This window comes from Protopterus annectens, chromosome 2.part2, assembly GCF_019279795.1.
Source record: "Protopterus annectens isolate FY-2018-M chromosome 2.part2, PAN1.0, whole genome shotgun sequence".
Taxonomy (NCBI): domain Eukaryota; kingdom Metazoa; phylum Chordata; order Ceratodontiformes; family Protopteridae; genus Protopterus; species Protopterus annectens.
Genome location: NC_056730.1, coordinates 456216267 through 456238484, shown reverse-complemented (window position 1 = coordinate 456238484; position 22218 = coordinate 456216267). Strand labels below are relative to the sequence as shown.

Genomic DNA, 22218 nt, shown 5'->3' with positions numbered 1-22218 from the left:
CTTACCCATATATTCAGTTAGGACATCACACATTTCAGGATCATTATAGCATGCTAAAAAACTGTTTTCGACTGTCGTCAATTATAGCTTTATTCAGGTCTTTTATCTTGTCATCATGCCCACTTTTTGACCTTTATGGAATATACATAATATACTTTTTTATAAGTATTATTATAAACCATAATTTTTTCACATTAATACAAAAAAAACTTTTGTTTTTTCACACAGCATAAGAGACATATTACATGTTAGGTATTTTTCTCAACTTGCTCAAGACAGGATATACACTGGCTTCTTTGTTTTGGTGCTATGCATTATATGGGTGCATTAAGCATGATATATCATTGACAATATGTTATTACATATACCACTGACTACCTATACATTTGTCACACAAATGTTTTTTTGGGCTATGTATCATATATACTTCTCACAAGTATGATATACTGTTTTGACACTTTTGTGCATATATGGAAGCTGATTGACAAGGTCTATTTTTTGTACTGCATGGAATTTATATCTTCATTGGCATTTAAATGAAACATTTTGTTCATCAAGATGCATCATCTTTTTTGTTACTTATTATGTATGCACATAAATTATGTGCCTTGGTTTCTTATTGGTCCTGTATCATTTATAAGCATCCTTGCCTATCAGTGAGCTGCTTTTCTGTCTTTTTTCCTCACTGAAGAAGGTGTTTTCCGAAACTAGTATGAGGATCGAGCTGTTACTATAGTGCTTATGTTGCACTAGTTTATTTCAATAAATATTTGGATTTGGAACTTTCAGTGCTGGCTTTGGCGTATTTTTCACATTTTCATTCTTGTCATTAAAGAAAAACTTTAAGTTTATAAACGACAAAAGTTTTTAACATCTGTAACAGTAGACACATGAGCTACATAAAATGCAGGCACATAATTCAGACCTTTATTGAGCATATCATTTTCATCCTTTGTTAAAGTATAAGGTGTCAAATTCACTACCAATTCGTTCTCATTATGTGCACCAACTAATGATGGAATTATGTCTCTAACATCATTCTGAATTCCTGTTCCACATTTCGAATATCTATGCTTCTTTCCCCCTCGTCTAAAGGGCCCTTGGTACGCTTTGTTATAGGTGATAAAATGCCCCCTTGTTCTAGTATTTCTACATCAGTATCAGTCAAGTTTGAAGAAAATTCAGAAGTACTAGAGTCACCTTGAATTATGTTGACACTAGATTTTCTCAATATTGAACGAGTCCTTTTTCTCTTAATAACACCTTTCTTTTCTTTTTTATCAGTGTTAAAACGCACCATCCGTTTTTTCTGTTTCCAAGGTCATTCATGTCTCTAGTGTATTTTTTCATTTTACGTTCTTGTAACTCTTTTTCATAGCTTTCCATCTCCTGCTTATACTTGTTATTTCTCATTACAAAACTACTGTCATTAGTGAACATTTGTAAATGTTCATAGCTCTCATTGACATCTGCTGTAAGTTGCACCAAATGTCTATCATAGTATTCAACTAAAAGTTCCAAAAACATTTTTGATGTTACCTTCTGTATGTCTCGCCATTTATTAGTGAAAGACTCATATTGGCCCACGCCCGGCTCTACATAAATGCGTAGACCTCTCGGCGCTATTCCCACAGCCAAATATGCCTTCAGTAGTTTAATGTGCCATACATTACTTCTAAACTTCTTTGATCGCTCAGTTAAGCATCTAAAACATGTCTCCATGTCTACATCCATCCCTTTCTTGTTTAAATTATGTGTCTGCAATAACGGTTTTTCACCTCTGGAAAACATCGTGACGTCATCCTTGTCCGAAGCCAAACCATCCAAGTATCCTCACAAGTCAGACCCTGCAGCCATGTCCTTTATATGCGCAAATTAGACTCAGTTGTTGTCCAAAAATCACCAAAACCATAACACAGCACTCGCAGTACAATTCCACTCTCTTCTCGGTGCACGTAATCATGGCTTACAGAACACTAAAACTGTGCACGGATGAAAACATATTCAACAAACAGAACCCAGCACTAGTTTACCATGTTGTGAATAATAGTTTATGTTGAGCAAAATAAATATATATATATATATATATATATATATATATATATATATATATATATATTTTTTTTTTTTTATAGGTCAATGTACTTTTCAGAAAGTTGACTTTCTTATGGTTATGACAATATGAGCAACGTTCCAAAAAGTCAGATGACACAAAACAACAAAACATCTACATTTTTGCAGGGAGCAAGCCCCCCTGTACTCCCCACATGGGGGGGCTATGACTCCCACACCCCCTGAATATTACATATACCAACTCCAAGATTGGAGTACAGTGGAGAAAAGGGTAAATTCCCCCAATCCCCACTGTATCACAATCTCGGTACAGAGGCAGAAATTCGAGCATATAATCTCAACCATATGAAGTTCAGCTTTCTGAAAAGTCAATGTTCTGAAGGAGACCCATATATATATATATATATATATATATATATATATATATATATATATATATATATATATATATATATACACATATATATACAGGATCCCTTTTAAATCTCAAAATACTGAAAGATTGGCTTTCAGTATCTCAAGCCAAAAATTTCAGAAATGCAGTTAATCGAAACTGCACTTTACCAAATTTTATATTATAGAACCTGCTGCTGGGTTGGTGTGTTGTGGTTTGTGTTTACGGTGCGTTCTGATCTGTGAGTTAGATATGATGGACGATGTGTAGCTGTGTGCGGAGATTCAGGTAAGCTGGAAGAGTTTAAGGGTTTTGGGTAGGATTTTTTGTGTTTTAGTGTTGTGGGAAGTTTTGGGTGTTGGATGGGTTAGATGGTGTGTGTGTGTGTGTGTGTGTGTGTGTGTGTGTGTGTGTGTGTGTGTGTGTGTGTGTGTGTGTGTGTGTGTTACTGTTGAAGGTGGTGTGGTTTTTGAATGTGCAGTATGTGTGTTTTTCACGTAAATGTGTGATGGTGTGTGAAGTAAGTGTAGGGTGCATATGGGGTAGTTTATTTGTGTACTTTGTGGTAGTGTGACCTCAGAGTTGGTATATATATATATATATATATATATATATATATATATATATATATATATATATATATAAGTAGTGGGGGTGTGGGGGTGCAGCCCTCCACATGGGTGTTGCAGGGGGACTTGGCCCACTGCTTATACTTAGGTTTTGTAGGTTTATGTGTTTAGTGTTTTATTTAAGGTTTAGGGGGGAGGTGGTGTTTGTGCTTTTGTAGTGGAGGTTATATTAAAAAACTGAATGTCACATGCTGAAAATTCGGTATTGTGAATGTTCGGTATAGTGAAATTCGTTTTTTTAATATTTCAATATAGTGGGTGTTCGGTATTTAAGTCTCAAGATACTGAAAGTCAGTCTTTCAGTATTTCGAGATTTAAAAGTAGACCTATATATAATGTGTGTGTTTGCGTGTGCGCACTTGTATCTGGCAACCTTACGTAATTAACATGTGAATGAAGTAAAACAAGTAAATAAAATCAAAATTATATTTTAAAGATATTTCTCTTATGCATATAAATAGTTTCCATCTGAGTTGGTCCTGAACCAGATTTTGAAACAGAGAGCAGAAGATAAGTATGTAAAAAATAAGGATGGAATGACTAAGGGCCACTTGTCATCAACACCTCAGCAAGGGGGGCATAACTACATTCCTGACTGCTTACGAGTTTCTTATTCCATCATTCCTGACAGTAAAACATGTCGCAAAGCACAACATGCAGAGAGATGCATGCCTTCATGACTTAATTAGGTTTACCTTTATATGTGCTTACTGTACATATGTAAAAGTGGATTGTGCGGAAGGACGTTTTCCAGTTTTCGTGTAGCCGAAAAAAATGCATAAAATGTGCAATGAGTGAATGCACAGTGACATTCGCTCATTGCAGATTCGGCATTTTGGGTGCAGATTGCACTATAGTGGGGATCGTGAAATGGACCCTTAACCCACTGTAGTGCAATCTCGGAGTTAGAATATTAAAGTGGGGGGAGGGGCTGCATTACATTGTGTATTTGACATTGGAGTTTGAAACTCAGCAAATCTGCTCTTCGATTTGCTGAATTTCGAACTTCCATGACGTACGACATCCAGAATTCAGCATTTCGATTTGCCCAACGGGACGATCCACAACATGATTTTCAACATTTCAAAGGTAAACCCTTAATTATTTCACCAAGAGGAGGATTTCCAGGATCAGTAATATGCTGGGCTACAAACTCAGTGAATTGTTTCATCTAGAGTGTCTCCGTGGTTTCCTAACATGAAGTAGGTGACACCACAAGCTAGTTCTGCTCTGATGGTATAATGCTCTTGTGACCGATCATTGACTACATGGTAAGAAATGATGGTGGTCAGGAAAAGGACTGAACAGATACCAGATACCAGTCTGCACAAGCAGGGTAAAGTAATGGAAAAGTAAGATATCTTTTTTCAAGGCTAGCCTGTTGGTGGAGGGAGAGGATTCTTGCTTCTCCCACATGGATTCTGGCTTTCTTTAGTGGTTTGTGACCTAATGTGACTCCTAGATCACCTGTCAAGTTCTTTCTTTGTGCTTTCTACTGCTGTAACCCAGATTCCTGTTGCCATAAGGCTGACTCCATTCGGAAATAATGGCCTTCTTCACAAATGGCCCTTTGGGTCTGGTAATGGCAGCAGCTGGTTTGGAGCTGGAGTGAACATGGAGTTTAGTGTGGCTCTGATTGCTTGTAATCTTTGGAGCCTGAGGCAAAAAAATTGAGAAAAAAATATTCTTTATTAGCACTGGCCAGGGACCCGAGACCATGGAACTGTAAATGATTTGCAGAAAATAAATGTCCATTTGGGATTAGCAGCATTTAAATCCAGATTTCAAGCTTTGCACCCAAGGATATTAACCATTGTGCTATATGGCCATATTCAAGTGGTTCAAACATTAATGTATTTTTTTGCTTTATAGGTTATGCTAGAAGAAAATGAAGGAAACCTAGGACTTACACATATTTTGTCAGATGTTCCAGAAGGTAAGTTTTCATAACAGATCTGGTTGTTGTCTTTATCTGGTGGGCTACAACAGTAAAGCAAAGTATAACAGTAGATAGGAATATGGCTAAATATGTGATAGCCTAGATTGCTTATTTTCTTGGAGTCAGGTAGGTAACTGGGTCAATGCTGGCATATTCACAAGAGTATGTGGAGCTTTTTACACTAAAAAGTAGCAGTTCAATATCTTTAGGTTTAACAGGGGACCTTCCTTAGTGTTTTATTTAGGTAGGGCTTATCCTTTTTTCAGTTCCATTTAATATTTTTAGTCTTTAATTTCTGGGTCAGGTAGCCAAGTCACCTAGTTGTTTTTGCCCCTCTTGCAGTTGAAAACTCATTCCTGAGTCATATCAGCAAAAAATGCCTTGTGTTTCTTGCCTAAATGCAAATCTTCTATGTGCCTTATGTAGCTAACAGGTAATGAGCCAAGACCTAACCAGCACTGTGTGTACTAATGTCTGGCATTACCGTAAGTGCCAGTAATTCAACCTAACCACCTACAGACACTACAGGAAAACCACCTTGCCTAACGCTTTCCAAAGAAGAAAGTGTCAGTTGAAAGCTCAGTGTACACGGGCTGGTGGGAGAGTTCCATGAACAGCTCTAACCCTCTGCTGGAGCACTTTTAGAAGGCCAGAGAAACAAAACACAAGCTTCAGTCAAGCCCTTTTAAAGGTAAATCCATTAGTAAAACCTCTTTCTGCATCCTGTGTTTGCTGAGCTTGTCCTTAATTAGCTCAATAATTCTCTTGTGGCCATCTTCCATTTCAGTAGATGACAAGAATCACAAAAGAGGTGGACTGTCATCTCCTACTTTGGGAGTTGCATATACAAATGTAGGTGCAAACATTCCCCATGCCCCTAGTAGACTGGAGCACACTGGTAACTGGTGAATCACTAGATCATGTCAGCATTACTCAAGGATGAGGACTGGTTGTTATTATTATTGTTAGCTGTCACCCTCCTTATGCCAGCAGGGTCCAGTGGCCCAGATTGAGGGGATCTATACCATACCTCATGGTTCCTTCATGGTTTAGTGCATAGATTTCAGACAAATTTTTGAAGTCAGTGGGCCCTGTCAGAATAGTTTTGAGAATGTGCTGTTATTCTGATGCCATTGTATGCCCCCTGCAGGTCTTTCCTGCACCTGCACAACCTTTGTGGTATCCATTCCCAGGTTCCATATCCATGTTACTTAGACCCAGGCATGCAGCCATTACATGATTGTCCCTGCACAAACATTCTAGGAATGAACTTGCCTTTGCTGAAACTGGTGTGGAGAGAACTGTCTTCTGCTCAGAAGTCTACAAGGAGTCTGAGGATTCAGAACCAATTATTGTAAAGAATGATAAAAACAATGACACCCCTCCAATGTACATCCTAGTTCCCCAGTAGCTCCTGCTTTGGAGAATCATTAAGGCTTTTAGCGTCCTGTATGAAGTGGTTGTGGCTGTAATTTCTTCTCCCCAGAAAAGTTATTACAAATACCTGGAGAAAAAGTAGGAAGAGCTTTCTGTTCCACCTTCATAAACCCCAAGGCGGAAGGAGCAACATCCTGATTGATAACCCTTGGGTGGAATTCTTCATCCTGTCCTTTGCCCAACATAGGTTGTAGAGACCACACAGTGTTTTACCAACACATTGTTGCCACACAAGGAGTCGAAAGTCATTTACAGGACTATAAAGAGAATTTATTCCTTTGCCACATTGGAGATCAGATTTTTGAATTGGTAATATCATATGTCCAGGTTCCAATTCTCTTTAGCAAATCAGGCACTGGAAATTCCTGCTTCTTTCCTGAGTCTGGGCCCATGGAAAAAGTGGTCAAACCTTTGTGTATGGTATCCACAGCTGGCTGTGATTTTTTTACAAGTACAGACCTGTGCCTTTGCAGGTAGTGGGATTGAGGATATCCTTTCTTAAGGAGGAATTCTGAAGTTCCATCATGAGCATACCTATCAAGAGGAATATACATATATATATATATATATATATATATATATAAAAGCCTTCTCTGGACCTAGTAGGTGACCTCTTGAAAAAGAAGAAGCCCATCTCCACTTTGAACAAGCTTTATGATATACTCGACTGAATCTTGTTTTGCCAGGCCCAGACAACTTCTGCTAGTTTGCCTGTCTTGAGGGTAGACAAGTGAATGCTACTATAGGGAAGAACATGACTGACAGTCGAAAATGTCAGAAGATCACCCCATTGAAGATTGAGAACCAGAGGAGGACTGAGATGTATGGATTGTAAGAATGGCCGTTCAAATGCTAGTGGCAGAATTACATTCACTTAAGCTATTTAAATGCCATAGTATATTCTAGCAGTTAATGTGGTTCATAGGTTCATACTACACTGTTGATTCAGTGGATCATTTTTAGTCTAGACAATGTTTCTTAACCTAACCAAGACATGAATTAATACCAGACCCTGACCTACTTTTGGCCACTTTACATAAAAGCTAAAGAGGCCACATTAGGGGTGTACCCGTGACTACATATAAGGTTTTCCAGGTTATGAAAAAGGTCATTGAGCTACTGTTTCTAACATCTAAGGGAAGTCTGTTCCATAAAAGAGGTATTATATGTGAAAAATACCTGTCCCACCAACAGGTTTATGTTTCAGTGGAAGTTTATAGTTCATAGTTCATAGGTTAGTACTAGGCTAACTGTTTAAGCCTAGTCAGTTACCCAACCTAGATCTCTTGAATGGGTGTTTATGGTGGTATTAGTTATGTGTATATTTTTAGGAGGTTACACAGGACAGGATCTTTCAAGGCTGTGTAGGCAAAGCAGAAATCTTCTCTTAGTAGTCATTAGGAAATATAAGAGTGAGAGTGCTTTAAGGTGATCAGGGTAACTCAATGAGGATATGATCTTTAGTTTTTTGGTAAGGAAACTCTGTAGTCTTTAGAGGTAGGACATATACCTAGCCAATTTCATACCAAAGGAGGCATTACATTTCGTCATTGGTTTGTTAAGGGAGGAGTAGATTCCCATTGTGATTAGTTTGACTATATAAAAAAGTTTCTTATCAATAGTGATCACATGGTGCTCAAAGGATAGTTTAATGGTCAAAGAAGGTGCCCAAGTACCTAATGACCATGTCAATTTTTAGGGGGTATCACCTACGGTATGTAATACGACCGGGGGTGCCCAGGTTTACCAAAGGGCTCAGTGCTACATTTTTAGCATTTAGTTTGAGACCATGGTCAAAGCAGCACTTGTTAGCATGAGGTAGACCTCCTGGAGAATATGCAATTAATTTGGGGTATTTATGATAGCTCTGTGTTTACAGTCATTAGCAAACTTCATCAGCCACATTCCTTTGGTGTCTGCTTTAACAGCTTTACCATCAGAGAAGTAGTTACCAAATACTAGTAGTCCCAAGACGAATCCCAGAGAGAAACAACTGGTAATCACTCTTTTGGTTGATAGTGTGCCTGCAACACTAATATACTGGATTATGTTGGTGAGACAGTTTGCTATCCAGTGGCTAACGTAGGGGTATACATTTAATTGGATTAGCTTATCAATGATGCCTGAGTATAGAATGGTATTAAAGGCTTTGGTCAAGTCCGGGTATGTCATGTAAACTTATTTGCTGAGTTCAATGCCTTTGTGACTTGTTCAAAAAAGTCTACCACATTCAAGAGGCAGGACCTGCCTTTAACAAACCCAGACTGGTTCAGGTCATGGTTTGGAAGGCAGCCTGTGTTCTTGGATATGATGTCCACAATGATGTACTCCACTGCCTTACAGATATGACTAGTGAAGCTATACATAGGTCTGTAGCTGCTCAGATCAGGCATGAGTCCCTCTTTATCGAGTTGGATGACTACATTTCCCCACATTTTCAACATGAATCCACTGGCGAGGACAAGACTGAATAAATGTAATAAGGAGTCAACTAGATTGTGCTTGGTGCTGACAAGAAGACAATCTGGGACAATGGCAGGACCCATGGAGCTAATCTGTCTTGGAGAGAGTACTTGGAAGTGATTTGAGGAGGAGTGTAAGTATGCTAATATGCTGTGAGCAGTTTTGGGGAGACAGGAGGTAAAGGTTGAGCTGAATTTTATGTGCTGATTTGTTGGCATATGGATGTTATTTTGTATTAACTCAGAGCATTGTTAGTTATTATTTCTTAGGTACCTGGCATAGCTGAAGAAAGCTTTATGGCTATCCTTAGTGTGGGTATCAATTCACAATTTTTTCTTGCTCTTGGATGATTTGATTTTGTTTGTAAGTTCTTTGTTGATCATTTTGAGCTATTTCCTAGCCAATGGAGTGTTAAGTGTGCATATACCAGAGTTTCATTTTCGTATTGTATAGTTTGTTGACACTGGAGTTCTACCAAATGAGTTTATTCTTAAATTTGGCACTACGTTTATGGCTTATGGGAACCAAGGCCTCAATACTAGCTTGGAGGTGTGAATAGAATTTTTTCTGTGAAAACTGCAGCATTTAAAGCAGGGTCATCTAGGTAAGGAGGGTGTTTGAATTTCATCAGGTTATCAGTCAGTTGGTATAGATTTGCTGTAGTGTAGTCTCAGATGATGGATGGGTTTCAGGGAGACTCATGTCACACCTAGAGTAAAAGTCACTGTGCAGTAGTCACCTTTAACTACTGATTTGGTACTTGTGGGATCTGAGTATAGGGCAGCTGTATTTTTGAGAATCAGGACTAATATTTTAAAGCTCTTTGTTGGGGCTTGGACTTGGTGGTCCTAGATGTTGGCATTAATGAAATCCAGGAATCTCTGTGCATATTTTTTGTGGTGGTATAGGTTCACCAGTCAGTGAGGGGTAGCTGAATTCACTAAGACTGTTGTTTGGTTCTGTAATGAGGGCATCAGTTTATTAAGGTATGTGTCATGGTCTGCCTGTGTCATAAAGGGTTTAGAGTAGTTGGCTACTATCTGGTACTGGGTTTTGTGTACCATAAGAAGAATGTGGAGGAGAGACATCTGGCATGGTCATGAAAACATGGCAGTCTGTTCTGCACAGCTGGCAAACTAGCAAAACAAGCAGAACAAAGAGAAGGGGAAGCTGAATGTAGTTTGTAAGGTTCCCAAAGGTTGGTTAAAGTCAAGACAATCTGGGACCTGCTGCCATAAAATGTGCCAGAGAAAAAGGAATAAGCAGAGACTGCTCCCTGTAACTTCAGATAGTAGTTCTGCAGGATTGGTTATAAGTAAGAGTCAAGCCTCACAGCAAGACAAAGAGTCAGAGGTTACGCTAGTAACCATTTATAAAGAGAAGCAACAAAAACTGCAAGACACTGACGCACAATTAAAAGAAATAAGAGGCCATCAATGAACATACAGATACTATTGAAACTTTAATAATAGTGAACTTCTCAAGACAAAGTTAGCAGCTGAGAAAGCCTGTCTCAACCTCATGGATGTTACTCCTTCAGACCACAAGAACAGGTACAGAAAGAAGAATCTGCGTTTCAGTGGCATAGTGGAGTGTTACAAGTTTGCCACCTGTTAGCAAGTTATGAAGGAGAGGATTGCCCAATGGGCACATGTCAATTGGAAAGAGTACATCACACAATCTGTCAGCTACAAAGGGGTGACAAACAAAATCAAATTCCAGACCACTTTGTAACTCTCCAGGAAAGGTAAATGGTGTTGTCAAGATTTTGGAAACCGGAATTAAAGTTAATGTGTGGTGACTCACGTATATATATCTTGATTGGGACTTCTCTTTGGTTACCTGGTAAAGAGCTGCATTCCAATGCAAAATAGGTGTCAGAAGTAGCTGAAATTTAAACTTCTGTAGCCAGCTTTGCAGAAAGTCTTCTTTCCAAGTGCCCAGGTACCCCTAAGACATTTAATCATCCAGTGGTAGCTCTGTGTGCAGCACAGACATGGAGGCAGGATGCCAAAGATCATATATCGGATCTGAGGAACCACCAGCATGGGGATGAGCAGCAAGTACCATGTTCTAAAATGGGAGGAAATGATGTATCCCCCTCTTCGAAAAGTATGCAGCTCTTAAAACAGGTGACACAAAGTGACGAGGGAAGTTTCGGTGACCACTGGTTGTTGAATGACATTTGGCCGACCCTTGTTGCTGATCCTGCCCTTGTGCAAGTTCTGTTTAAGTGAATGCTGAGTGCATTCACAAAGATGAGGTCGGTCATTGACCTAAAGATCACGTTACAGTGGGGATTGGGAATGTACCCTTTTCCCCACTGTAGTGCGATCTCGGAGTTGAAATCTATATTTTGCATGGGATGGAGGCACAGCTCCCATGAGGGGGGTGCAAGGGGGCTTGCCCAGTCCTCAAGTTACATATGGTGCAGTGTAGGACTGCATGATAGTCGTGTCGAATGAGGTTGAATCCACATATTGATATGCGGATTCGACATTGCGGACGTTGGTATACTCTGTTTTCGGAATTACAAGTTGGTATTAGCGTATTTCAGCCCAATGCATTTCATTCTTATGATAGTAAACCCTTAAAACAAAGGTAGTTCTCATACCAGAAAAAAGGAAGCAGGAGTCCTGGGCAATAGTAATGACCCCAACTGAAGAAGGGTTTGCAGATAAACTTAAAGTCCGACAGTAGAGATGATCACTTTAAGTAAGAGACAAGGAATCTGTGGGCTTGCTGTGAACAGAAACTAACTCAATGAGTAATTCTCAAGTGGCCATACTTGCAGACTTTGGAAGTGCATTGGACAAAATATGTTAAATGTGTTCCCTTTTAATCTGTCTGATGCAGTTGTAGAGCCCTTAGAAAGATATGGTGCCACCTGAGATAATAAAATAACTTTATGATTAACAATATACTGTCACTAACTGTCTTTTTACAATGGGTATGGGTTGAGTTCTCAATGAATGTGTGAAAATGAAACATTAAAATTACTGAGACGGTAAGCAATACTTGCTACAATCCAATATGTCTGGCCTTTGTGATGCGATTAACAAATAACAGCAACATCAGGGATTTTTGATAATTAACATAGGTAAGATTGTGGCAGTTTTGTGCAGTAGGTGGTACACTCCACGGGACAAACAGCAGTCCTCAGAGCATGAGAGGTGTATCTGCGATAAGGTATATCCTATCAAGTGATGAAAAGCAGTTTTGCGTGGAGCAGCAGGCAGGGTTAAGAAGGCTGCACATATGATTAAGGACTATTGGTATGTCAGGCAGATTACTGTAATTTCTTAGGGAAGGGGAAATTCAGTCATGAGAACAGAAGTGTTGTGAAGAAACTGATATATGAACTACAACCTCCAAATGTCCTTCGAGTTTGCTTTATGGAACATTTAAATAACAAACACTGGTCAGAGGTCCTCTGGTGACTGTTGATGATGAAGAGGTCTGAGCTGGGTGATGCTATGCAAGAACTGCTGTTTTAATATTAGTGCATCTAGAGCAGATGGCATTGAGACAGACTGACTGCTCGCAAACAGGGGTAGATGCTCATGCTTTGGGAGAATGTTGTTGTACATAGTTGGAGGTAAAGGGGCTATTTACTTTAAGTTTAGAACATTGGGAATTAAATGTGAATTAAAAAGGGAATGTGCATTTGAAACTCTAATAAACTGCACTGTCATTTAAGGATGGATTTAGAAGTGGGAGGGGAAAGCTCACAACATGAGATTAAGAAGAAACAACAAAAGCTAAGTGAAGATTTCAGGGAATGTAGAAAAGAAGAAGGAAAGAAAATGGGTGTATAGGTCATTCTAGGTGTGCTAAAATGGGTTCCCTATTAGAAGACCGAAGACACATTCTTTCGAATGCGTCTTGATCAAACTCAAAAGACTTAAATGGCAAAATATTGAAGCGGCTTTTAAGCAAATTCTTTCCCTGGGAAAGAATTTGCTTGGCCGCTTCGTTACTTTGCCGTTTTCAGCACTGTAGTGCGGTTTCGGAGTTGGTATATTTAAGTAGGGGGTTGAAGCCCCCCACTTAATGTAATGTTTAAAGTGTTTTATTTTTATTTATTTTTTTTTTGTTGTTGGAACAGCGATTTTTTTCCCCTTGGAAAAAAATCGCTGTTCTGACAGCTCGAAATTGTAAGCTTTCGCTTATGTAGGGTCAATTAATCACCGTTAGCTTTTTTAAGCATTCAGTGATCTACTATAGACCCGCTAAAATGGGTACTTTACATGTCTTAAGCTGGAATATTAATGGACTAACAAACCACGGGGCAAAGGAAAAGGGTGATAAACCAGTTATGATCAAATTAGTCTTGCAAGAAACACACCTTGAAGAGGGAGAATGTGATAAATTAAATAGAAGAGAGTTTGAAGTCTTAGAAAGATCTGAATTACAAAGGGGCTCACAGAAGGGGAGTAGTCATATTAAAGTCAAGAAGTGTGCCGTTAACACTGTTGTTGAAAATAAAAGGAGTGAAGGATGTAGTGTTGTGATTAAGGGGGGAACTGCATAGGGCACAGGATGTCTGTAGCATAGATATATCTCCTACACAAAACAAAAAGTCAGTTTTTCAATAAAATTGTTTTGGATACAGTAAGGACAGCTTTTGATTTTAGGGAACCAGAACACAGTTTTCCATGTATCAGAAATTGGAGGAAGGAAGAAGCAGAATCTAAAACTGGTTCTGTAGAAAGGCTTTTAACAGCATTAGTCCTAGTCGATGCCTAGGAGGTGGCAAGTAAGAGTCTGGCGAATAGAATATACATTTCCCCATGGCATTCAAGGTGGTCCAGAATAGACAAATGTATTGTGAATACATAGAGCTGCTGTAGTATCATGGAATTATTGATTAGTCCTGTAATTTTCTTGGACACTGCATATTTAGTTATAAAATGTGAAATGGGGTGAAGCGTTGTACAAAGTAGGCACTGGCGATTTCCCACACATTCCCTTCAAAACAAGGAGTTAAATCTTTGGATAAAAGATCAACTAAAGTAGTTTTTGGAGGAATAAGAGGGTCAGACTGTGGAGGGGTAGGAAGAGATAAAAAAGAAACTAAAAAGAAATATAGACTATTCCGTGAGGGAGGATTGAAATTTTAGACAAAGAGATGTGGAAAATAACTTGACTTTGCAGTGGATGGTTTAGAAGCACACAGCAGAAGAGCAACAGCAATTACAATGCCTTGTGGCAGGTCTGCAAAAGAGATAGGATGAAACACTTCTAATGCAGCAGGCAGAGGTGAGGGGCTTTTATTATGCTAACTCCCTCTGCAGTGAGGACACTAGCTGGTAGACTTAGGCAACAGGAAACAGAACAGATGGTTAACTTGCTGAGAATCCTGGTTACTGGGGAAGCAGTAGCAGGAGGAGAAATACTGGAAATATTTAAAACTGTCTTTGCCACACTGTACAAATCAGAGGTTGAGTCCAAAGAGGTGCAGGAGGAAACTGAGGTATACTAAGGGCTTTTATTTTTTCTAAAATAGAGGAAAGGCAAAGGAAGCAGGTACAATAAAAAACTATGAAAGAATATATCATACAAGGTATTCAGAAGTAGGCATGTGCTAAGTCACTCGGCTCAAATGGATTCCCAGTCAAAATTTGGAACTTGGAAGGGGACAGACTGAAAGAAATATGGGAAAAGTTAATGAACAGTGTGGTAGACCTAGGGGAAGTTCCTAAGTGTTGGAAGGAAGAAATCATTATATTAATTCCAAAAGAGGGAACAGACCCCAAAGATCATGGGTTGCATAGGCCACTAACTATCTTGAATCATGATTATAAAGTTTTTACATCTAAATGGACCATGAGGGTAGCAAAGATATTGCTTGGCATAGTACACAGGATCAGTTTGGCTTTGTAGGCAATAGGAAGATGTTTGATAAAGAAATCTGTTGGTGTTTCAACATGCAAATCACATTAATAGGCCTGTGTGGATTTGGGGGATGGATATAGAAAAGGCTTTTTCAGAGTAGAATGGAATTTTTTGCTTGAGGTCTTATGGCCATTTTGTATCCCTGATATTTTTTATGGATATTATGGCTCTACAGTTTGTATAAAGATAATGGCTGGCATGTCAAAATAATTTAATTAAAAAGGTGCACAAGACAAGGCTGCCCATTATCCTCTCTCCTATTCGTGGCCTGTATTGCACCACTGGGAGAGGATATAAGGTAGACATAGAAGGATGTAAGTGAAGAGCAAGGGAGTTGAAGATTGCCCTGTACAGATGATGTTGCCCCAACACTGTGCAATATACATAGAGATATAGGCATGCTTTTCCAATTAATATCTATTTGTAGGTGTATCTACAGGTACAAAATAAGCATTGAGAAGGCCAAGGTGAGAGTAATAAATATGCAGGAGGAGGTTTTCAGTCAGCCAAGCTGTGGGTCATTTCAGATGGATAAATATACAGGAGGAAGTTTTCAGTCAGCCACGCTGTGGGTCATTTCAATTGGAGGACAGTGTGAAGTACTTAGAGGTATAGTTGAGTGATACTTATGAGAAATCTGTACAGCATACCTACAAGGAAATGCTGCAGAAAATCCAGAGGATGTTGCAGAAGTGGAAGCAGGTTTAGAAACAGATCAGAGAATTCAGATTTTACACTGGCATCTACTGCCTCACGGGTCTATATTAGAAGACCGAAGATGCATTCTTTCAAATGCATCTTGGTCGAACTGAAAAGGCTGAAAACGGAAAATATCAAAGCGGCTGTTAAGCAAATTCTTTCCCTGGGAAAGAATTTGGTTGGCCGCTTCGGTACTTTACCATTTTCGGCACTGTAGTACGGTCTCGGAGTTGGTATATTTAATTAGTGGGGGTGTGGGGGGCGAAGCCCCCCAGTTAATGTAATGTTTGTATTTAGATTTTGATTTTTTTTGTTGGAACAGCGATTTTTTCCCTTGGAAAAAAATTGCTGTTCTGACACTTCGACATTGTAAGTTTTCGCTTACATAGGGTTGATCAAACACTGTTCGCTTTTTTAAGTATTCAGTGATTTAATATAGACCCCTGCCTCACATATTGTATGCAGGACACGCATTTGGGTCACTGACTGATATTAGCACTGTAATCAAAATGAAGAATTGGATGAAGGAGCTTTTTTGGGCAGGTGCACCACCCTGATTAGCATGGGATAAGTTGATACTCCCAAAAGAGCAAGGGGGTTTAGGTGCTCCAGATGTTTTGGAGTGTCTGCATGCCATCCATTGGATTAGAATGGTGCAAGGTCATGGTGCCCAATACTGTGCAGTATAGAAAGAAGTGTTAAATGCTACAGGGGTATGGATGGGCTACAAGGATATGGTGGAGGCATTTTGGAGGAGTGGGCAGCCAGAGGCACTTGATCATCCAGTGTCATCCACAATAAGAAGAAAGGTTAACAGGGACTTTAGTCAGACATTTTTATATAGATAGAATCAGGATATCCTCCCACTCAGAGCAAAGAAATTGGACTTTAGAGATAGCAATGTACCAAGAACATGGCAGGATTCAAATGGTGGGGAAGGGAGGGATACTGCTGCGGGAGAAGGTCCAAGCCAAATATGACTTACAATTTAATGAAGCACTTTTTTAATAATCTAAACCAAAATACAGTGGTGCTGTTTGGGCTGTAAGTAAGCAGGAGGACTGGCCAGAATTAATAAAATGGAAAATGCAGTTTAGAGAGGGAGCTGTATAGAGATCAGGACAAACAGTCACGATTAAGAGGCAGCTTGAGTCTGATCAAAAATGTATTAGTCCTAAAGTTAGGGCAGGCTGGGAGAGACAATTAAGAACTTAAATTAGTTGAAAGGAAGGGGGTCAGCTTGTATAGTCCCCAGCAAAACAATCAGAAATTGAAAGTTTAGGATATTTGCATGGAAATGCCTTCGTAAGTATTTTTACATCTTCAGTGGATTGCTAAGATATTTAACACAGTGGACAGCAATTGTTGGAGGTGTCAGAAGGAATTAGCAGGGGAAGGGCGACATCTGTTCAAGAAGTGCAGGAAGCTACAGGGATGGTGGTTTGCACTAGAAGGAATATTAGAGGGGTTGACAGGTCAAGAGTGTAAGGTAACTGAATTGAACTATTTTTTAATTATCTGGAGAGGCCCTGGGCATTTGACAATGAGCATGGAGGATTTGCTAGGCATCATTATGTTAGTAGTGAAGAAAGCAGTGGTCTGGAAACAGAATGCTGATCAGAACAGGAAATTATGGAGGAAATAGAGGAAATAAGAAGAGGGGATAATATGACACCCTCACCTCAGGAAGACCAAGAGATTACATACAGAGGTGATCTTTGTTAAACTTGATAGGGGAAATTAGTGATGGAGATAAGGGGAGGGTGATAGAATTTTTGCAGAAAAGTTTCCCAAAAAATGAGTTCCCTTTTCTTTTAATTACTGGTCCTTGATGTTTGCTCAAAGTGCATCAAGAGTTATATTGTTAAAATGTATTCACTTACAAGGTTAAACAATTGTTTTTGAGTTGTTATTGGGAAATCGCTATATATTTTTCTTTTTCATTTTTATTTACATTTTTTGTGGTTCATTGTTTTTTATGATTACATTATTGTTACAGTGTATATTTTTTATCAGACCTTAATAAGGTAAGCTGGTCTGTGTACAGTGTCTCTGAAGAGAATATAAGATGCTAATCAAATAGATGACCTTGAACTGAGTTTGCTCTGAAGATACTAAACATATCTAAAAGCATTTGTTATATGACTAGAAACACTAAGAGTAAGTCCTTAGTTGCTTATAATGCTTGATTTTTCTCACAAAAAGGACCGTGATTGATTTAGAGTAATTATATTATTTAATGCCTGAAAGTTTAATAAACTGTATTATAATTAAAAAAGAAAGAAGAAAAAGAAGAAAGTGGAGGAATTTTATCTCATTGTTCTGCATTATGAGGCTGGAGGTGAAATGATTTCTTAGGAATACAGATATGGTACCACAAAGCTAGAATGTTTAGTTTAGCATTGGGTCTGAAGGAGTGGTAGGCATTAAAACCCTGCACTGCAGAAGGGTTTCACTCTTATGAATGCATATTTCATTAACTAGGCATATATTGATATTTTCAAAGGCTAGGAATGCCTGCAAGGAGTGTGAGTTTTTGTTTATCCTTCTAGCATTCAGTAGTGCTACTTTTGTATGATTTTAATTGTGGCTGACTATGTGGGTAATATAAGAACACTGACCTGGACAAAAAAAGGCACTGTGAGGGAAGAGAAAGTTTTAGCCAATACACAAAAGCCACGAGGATAGCGATGCAGACCATACCTAGCAAAACACCAGGTTTTGTTAACTATCTCATCCCAGGCTGAGATATATTAGATCCCATTAGAAAGACACCAGTACTTAATCCAATAATTAGTCACTTAACTTTTATTTGTATTGCAGTATCATTCTTGGTGACAGTATGATATTGCTCAGTACTAGTTTCACTCCCTTTCTAGATAAATATTCAGAGACCTCTATTATGTCCCTGTTCATATGATCCAAGGAGATGTGCCTTAAGTCATTCACTTCCACAGGAATAGTGATCAGATCATATGTGTACCTGGGAAAAGGACACTTGAGAGCTTTAGCAGCATTCCATATCCTGACAGCTCAGGCGGGTAAATGGAACATGTGTGTGTGTGTGTGTGTGTGTGTGTGAGTGTGTGTGTGTGTGTGTGTGTGTGTGTGTGTGTGTGTGTGTGTGTGTGTGTGTGTGTGTGTGTGTGTGTGTGCATGTGTCTAGCTTTGAGTCACCTAGACAAAGGACATTGCCAGTTGAACTAACTTGATCTTGATACGGGTTTCTGCAAGCTACTTATGCAACCTCTATTAGTATCTATATTTTTGCAAAGCGAGCTGTATGTTGGATATGAGCTGTTGGTGCTGGGTTGCGTGCAGGAAATAAATGTAAGGCTTAGGCTGATGCCTAGTCTCCAGAGTCATAGGAGGCTTAGGTAAAGATGTTTTTTTTAATGGCATTGGCATATGATGGCTTAGAGTTTGAAGTCTCTGGATGTTGCATAGGTAGACATGGGAGAAAGGCAGTGTTGAGCTGAGAGAGAGAGAGAGATGCCTGCAGTTAAGTATTTACACTTCTCACAGATAGAGTCCTTTCAGTTAGTAGGAGTTTGCTATCATCTGGACAGGCATCAGAGTGACTTTTGGCAACTAGATGTCAATGAAGTGACCAGAATAACTGGTTGTTTACATTGCTTTGCATTATCAGTAAGCTGTTTGCAATTTAATGGAATGTGATTATTTTGTGATTAAAAAAAAATGTTTTTTGTAAGGGAATACATAAGATTGTTCTGGATTTTCTTGTTTTTACTTGTGTATACTTGATGTGAATCTAATATGTGTGCATTGCCGACTATATCAACTGGGTAAGTGCATTTAATAATTCACTGTTTTCTGTGATGTAAAAATTTGACCCTGGCATGAGGTGGAAGGTTAATATAAAATTTGATTATACTTTCTGCCACTTTTTTCCTTTTCTTTATATTTAACCTGTTTGAAATTGACTCCACAATGGTTTATTTTTTTAAGATTTTGTAAGCTTTAGAAAGTCTTTGGAAGTAATGCCAAAGCAATCACGTGGCCGGCTTCAGAAGGTTATAAAAACAGATTTTTTTCTGTTGTTTGTAGATTACACTGATGACACTTGATTAGTGAAACCAGTTTGTGGTTAGGAAGCCATTTGCTTAATAAAAGCCTGCAAGATTAGATTTTTGACAGCTTGATATATTTTTTGGTTGGACTTACAGACTTTATCCGTGCACATGTTTTGGAAAGATTTGCATCATTTGTGTTTCTTCTGTCTCTACCCCTATGTATACATATATATATATATATATATATATATATATATATATATATATATATATGCATACATATATATGTATATATATATATATATATATATCGTGTGTGTGTGTGTGTGTGTGTGTGTATATATATATATATGTATATATATATATATATATATATATATATATATATATATATATATATATATATATATATATATATATATATATATATATATGTGTGTGTGTGTGTGTGAGTCCACTTCAAAACATTTAAAACCCATAACATCCAATTTCATAACATTGAAACCAGAACAGCTAAAACCTATAACATTGGATTTCATAACATATAACCCTACAAATCACATGAAAATAACATCCCCTCCACATATCTTCTTCTTTCGGCTTTTCCCGGTTCGGGGTCGCCACAGTGGATCACCTGTCCATGATTGGCAGTGGAGTTTTACGGTGTCATTGCCAGCCCAGCACCCAACCTTCCACAGAAGGCACACACACGCATGCACTAACACCTAGGGCCAATTTGGAAGTGTCCAATCTACCTACAGCATGTCTTTCAGAATTCATAATCACAGGAAATATATCTAAATATCTCAACTAAGCTTCACTATATTCCTATAACAGTACCAACATGAAACACATTGGAAGCAATACAACAAATCTCCACACTTCTCGGTTTGAATAAACCACCAGAAAAAATATTCCTCGAACGTGAAAACCTTTAACTTTTAATTGTTTTTATTCAGCGGGATTTGGTCCTTACAACAGATGATTCACTTGATTTGGTTTCAAGTTTTACCATAAGTTGATTTTTAAAGACACATTTCACGCTGTGGTTGGTTTCGCTATATTCCTGACTGAATCTAAGAGAATCACTGTTCCCTACTTACTTAATAAAGCAAGGCAGGTGATGTGGTGAATGGTCCTTCTTGTTATCGGGCCCAAAACAGAATACAGAATGCTCTGTCTCACTAAGAGACTTCTCAAAATAATATCTATAAAATTACTTCTGAGATAGCTTGCAGAATGGTATCACTTCTGGTCATCAGACATCTAGTTCCCATGCAAACCCCCATTGCTGGAAGCTGGCAGGATTTAAGCACCTACCAGTAAAAATGCACACACAAGAGTTTTGCTAAGATCTGTGGCAGGTGCTGGAAGACGTAAAACAATTTCATACCTCGATGTTTCCAGAGTAGTAATTAGTTCACCCCAAAGACAATACAGAATGCTTCGTAGTACAGACTTTGTGTCTCTGGCTGCATTGAAACCTGTGAGACAGCATCTTTATAGCCTAGCCTGTAAAGATATTTAATTTCAGATATATTTTAAAGTTTGCTGGACTGAGTTTAACCTTCCAGTTTCCTCGGTTAAAACATATACATTTAAACCATAACAATAGTGTATGCATACCTCCCAACCATACCAATTTACTCAGTTTTTACCGAGTTTTGGGGTCCAAATAAAGGGGTGCCATGATTCCCGAGTGGCACCCCTTCAATTCTGATTTTTTTCTGATGTTCTTCCTATTTTTTCAAATTTCGGCGCTTTCGGAGTTGGCGTCATCACATGCGCGATGACGTCAGCTCTGTCAGGGCTATCAGCCAGTCAGAATTGAGCTTCTGGCTGTAATTTGCAATTGCGAGCGAGCGAGAAAATAGCAGCCTTGTATAACAGCACTAGACCAAGCTTATTTGGGAATAGCTTTACAGCACTTGTTTTGGAGCATTTGGGACTTAGCTTTCATTTGCAAGAACGAGCGGGAAAGTAACAGCTTTACAGCACTCGTTTTGGAGCATTTGGGACTTAGCTTTCATTTGCAAGAGCAAGCAGGAAAGTAACAGCCTCATATAACAGGCAGTACAGCATTGGGACTTAGCTTTACAGCACACTCGTATTTGGGACTGAACTCATACAATTACAGCACTCGTTTTGGGACTGAACACGTACCATTACAGCACTCATTTTGGAGGATTTCAGGTGTGTGTGTGTGTGTGTGTGTGTGTGTGTGAAAATGCCCCCTTTATAATACACCTGGTGGCTAGAGGTATTCAGGCTCAAACCCTGTACCCTGGGTATAGGGTAAAAAGAGCCGAATGTCCCTAGCCACCAACACTTGTGAATTTTTTGTTCTGTTCCTCATAAACTCTGTGGTTTCAGGATGTTTGTGACAAATCACTGAAGGTTGAATTTATTGATTATTGGCAGGCATTTGAATTTCAGACTTCATATTCTTCAGAAAATAAATGGTAACAAAAACCTTTTATTCTAGCAATTTTCTAAGTTTATAAGATCAGTATTTGAAAATTGTACCTAATTAGGGGCAAGTTTCAGTCTTCCTATCTTTTGAGAAACAAGCTACTGATTTGTCATAGTGGTATGTTGCTCTGACTGTAGTGCACATAGCCCTGTGTTCAAGACTTGCCAGTGAAATGCATA

The 22218-nt window shown here is 38.7% G+C and overlaps 1 protein-coding gene across 1 annotated transcript in view; it reads left to right on the top strand.

The window, feature by feature from the left end:
* Positions 1 to 22218, top strand: part of FAM169A (family with sequence similarity 169 member A) — a 441641-nt gene that overhangs the window by 227322 nt on the left and 192101 nt on the right. Inside the window, exon 5 of the mRNA XM_044063952.1 lies at positions 4969 to 5032. Within this exon, the coding sequence (XP_043919887.1) occupies positions 4969 to 5032 (64 nt within the window). The remainder of the gene's footprint in view (positions 1 to 4968; positions 5033 to 22218) is intronic.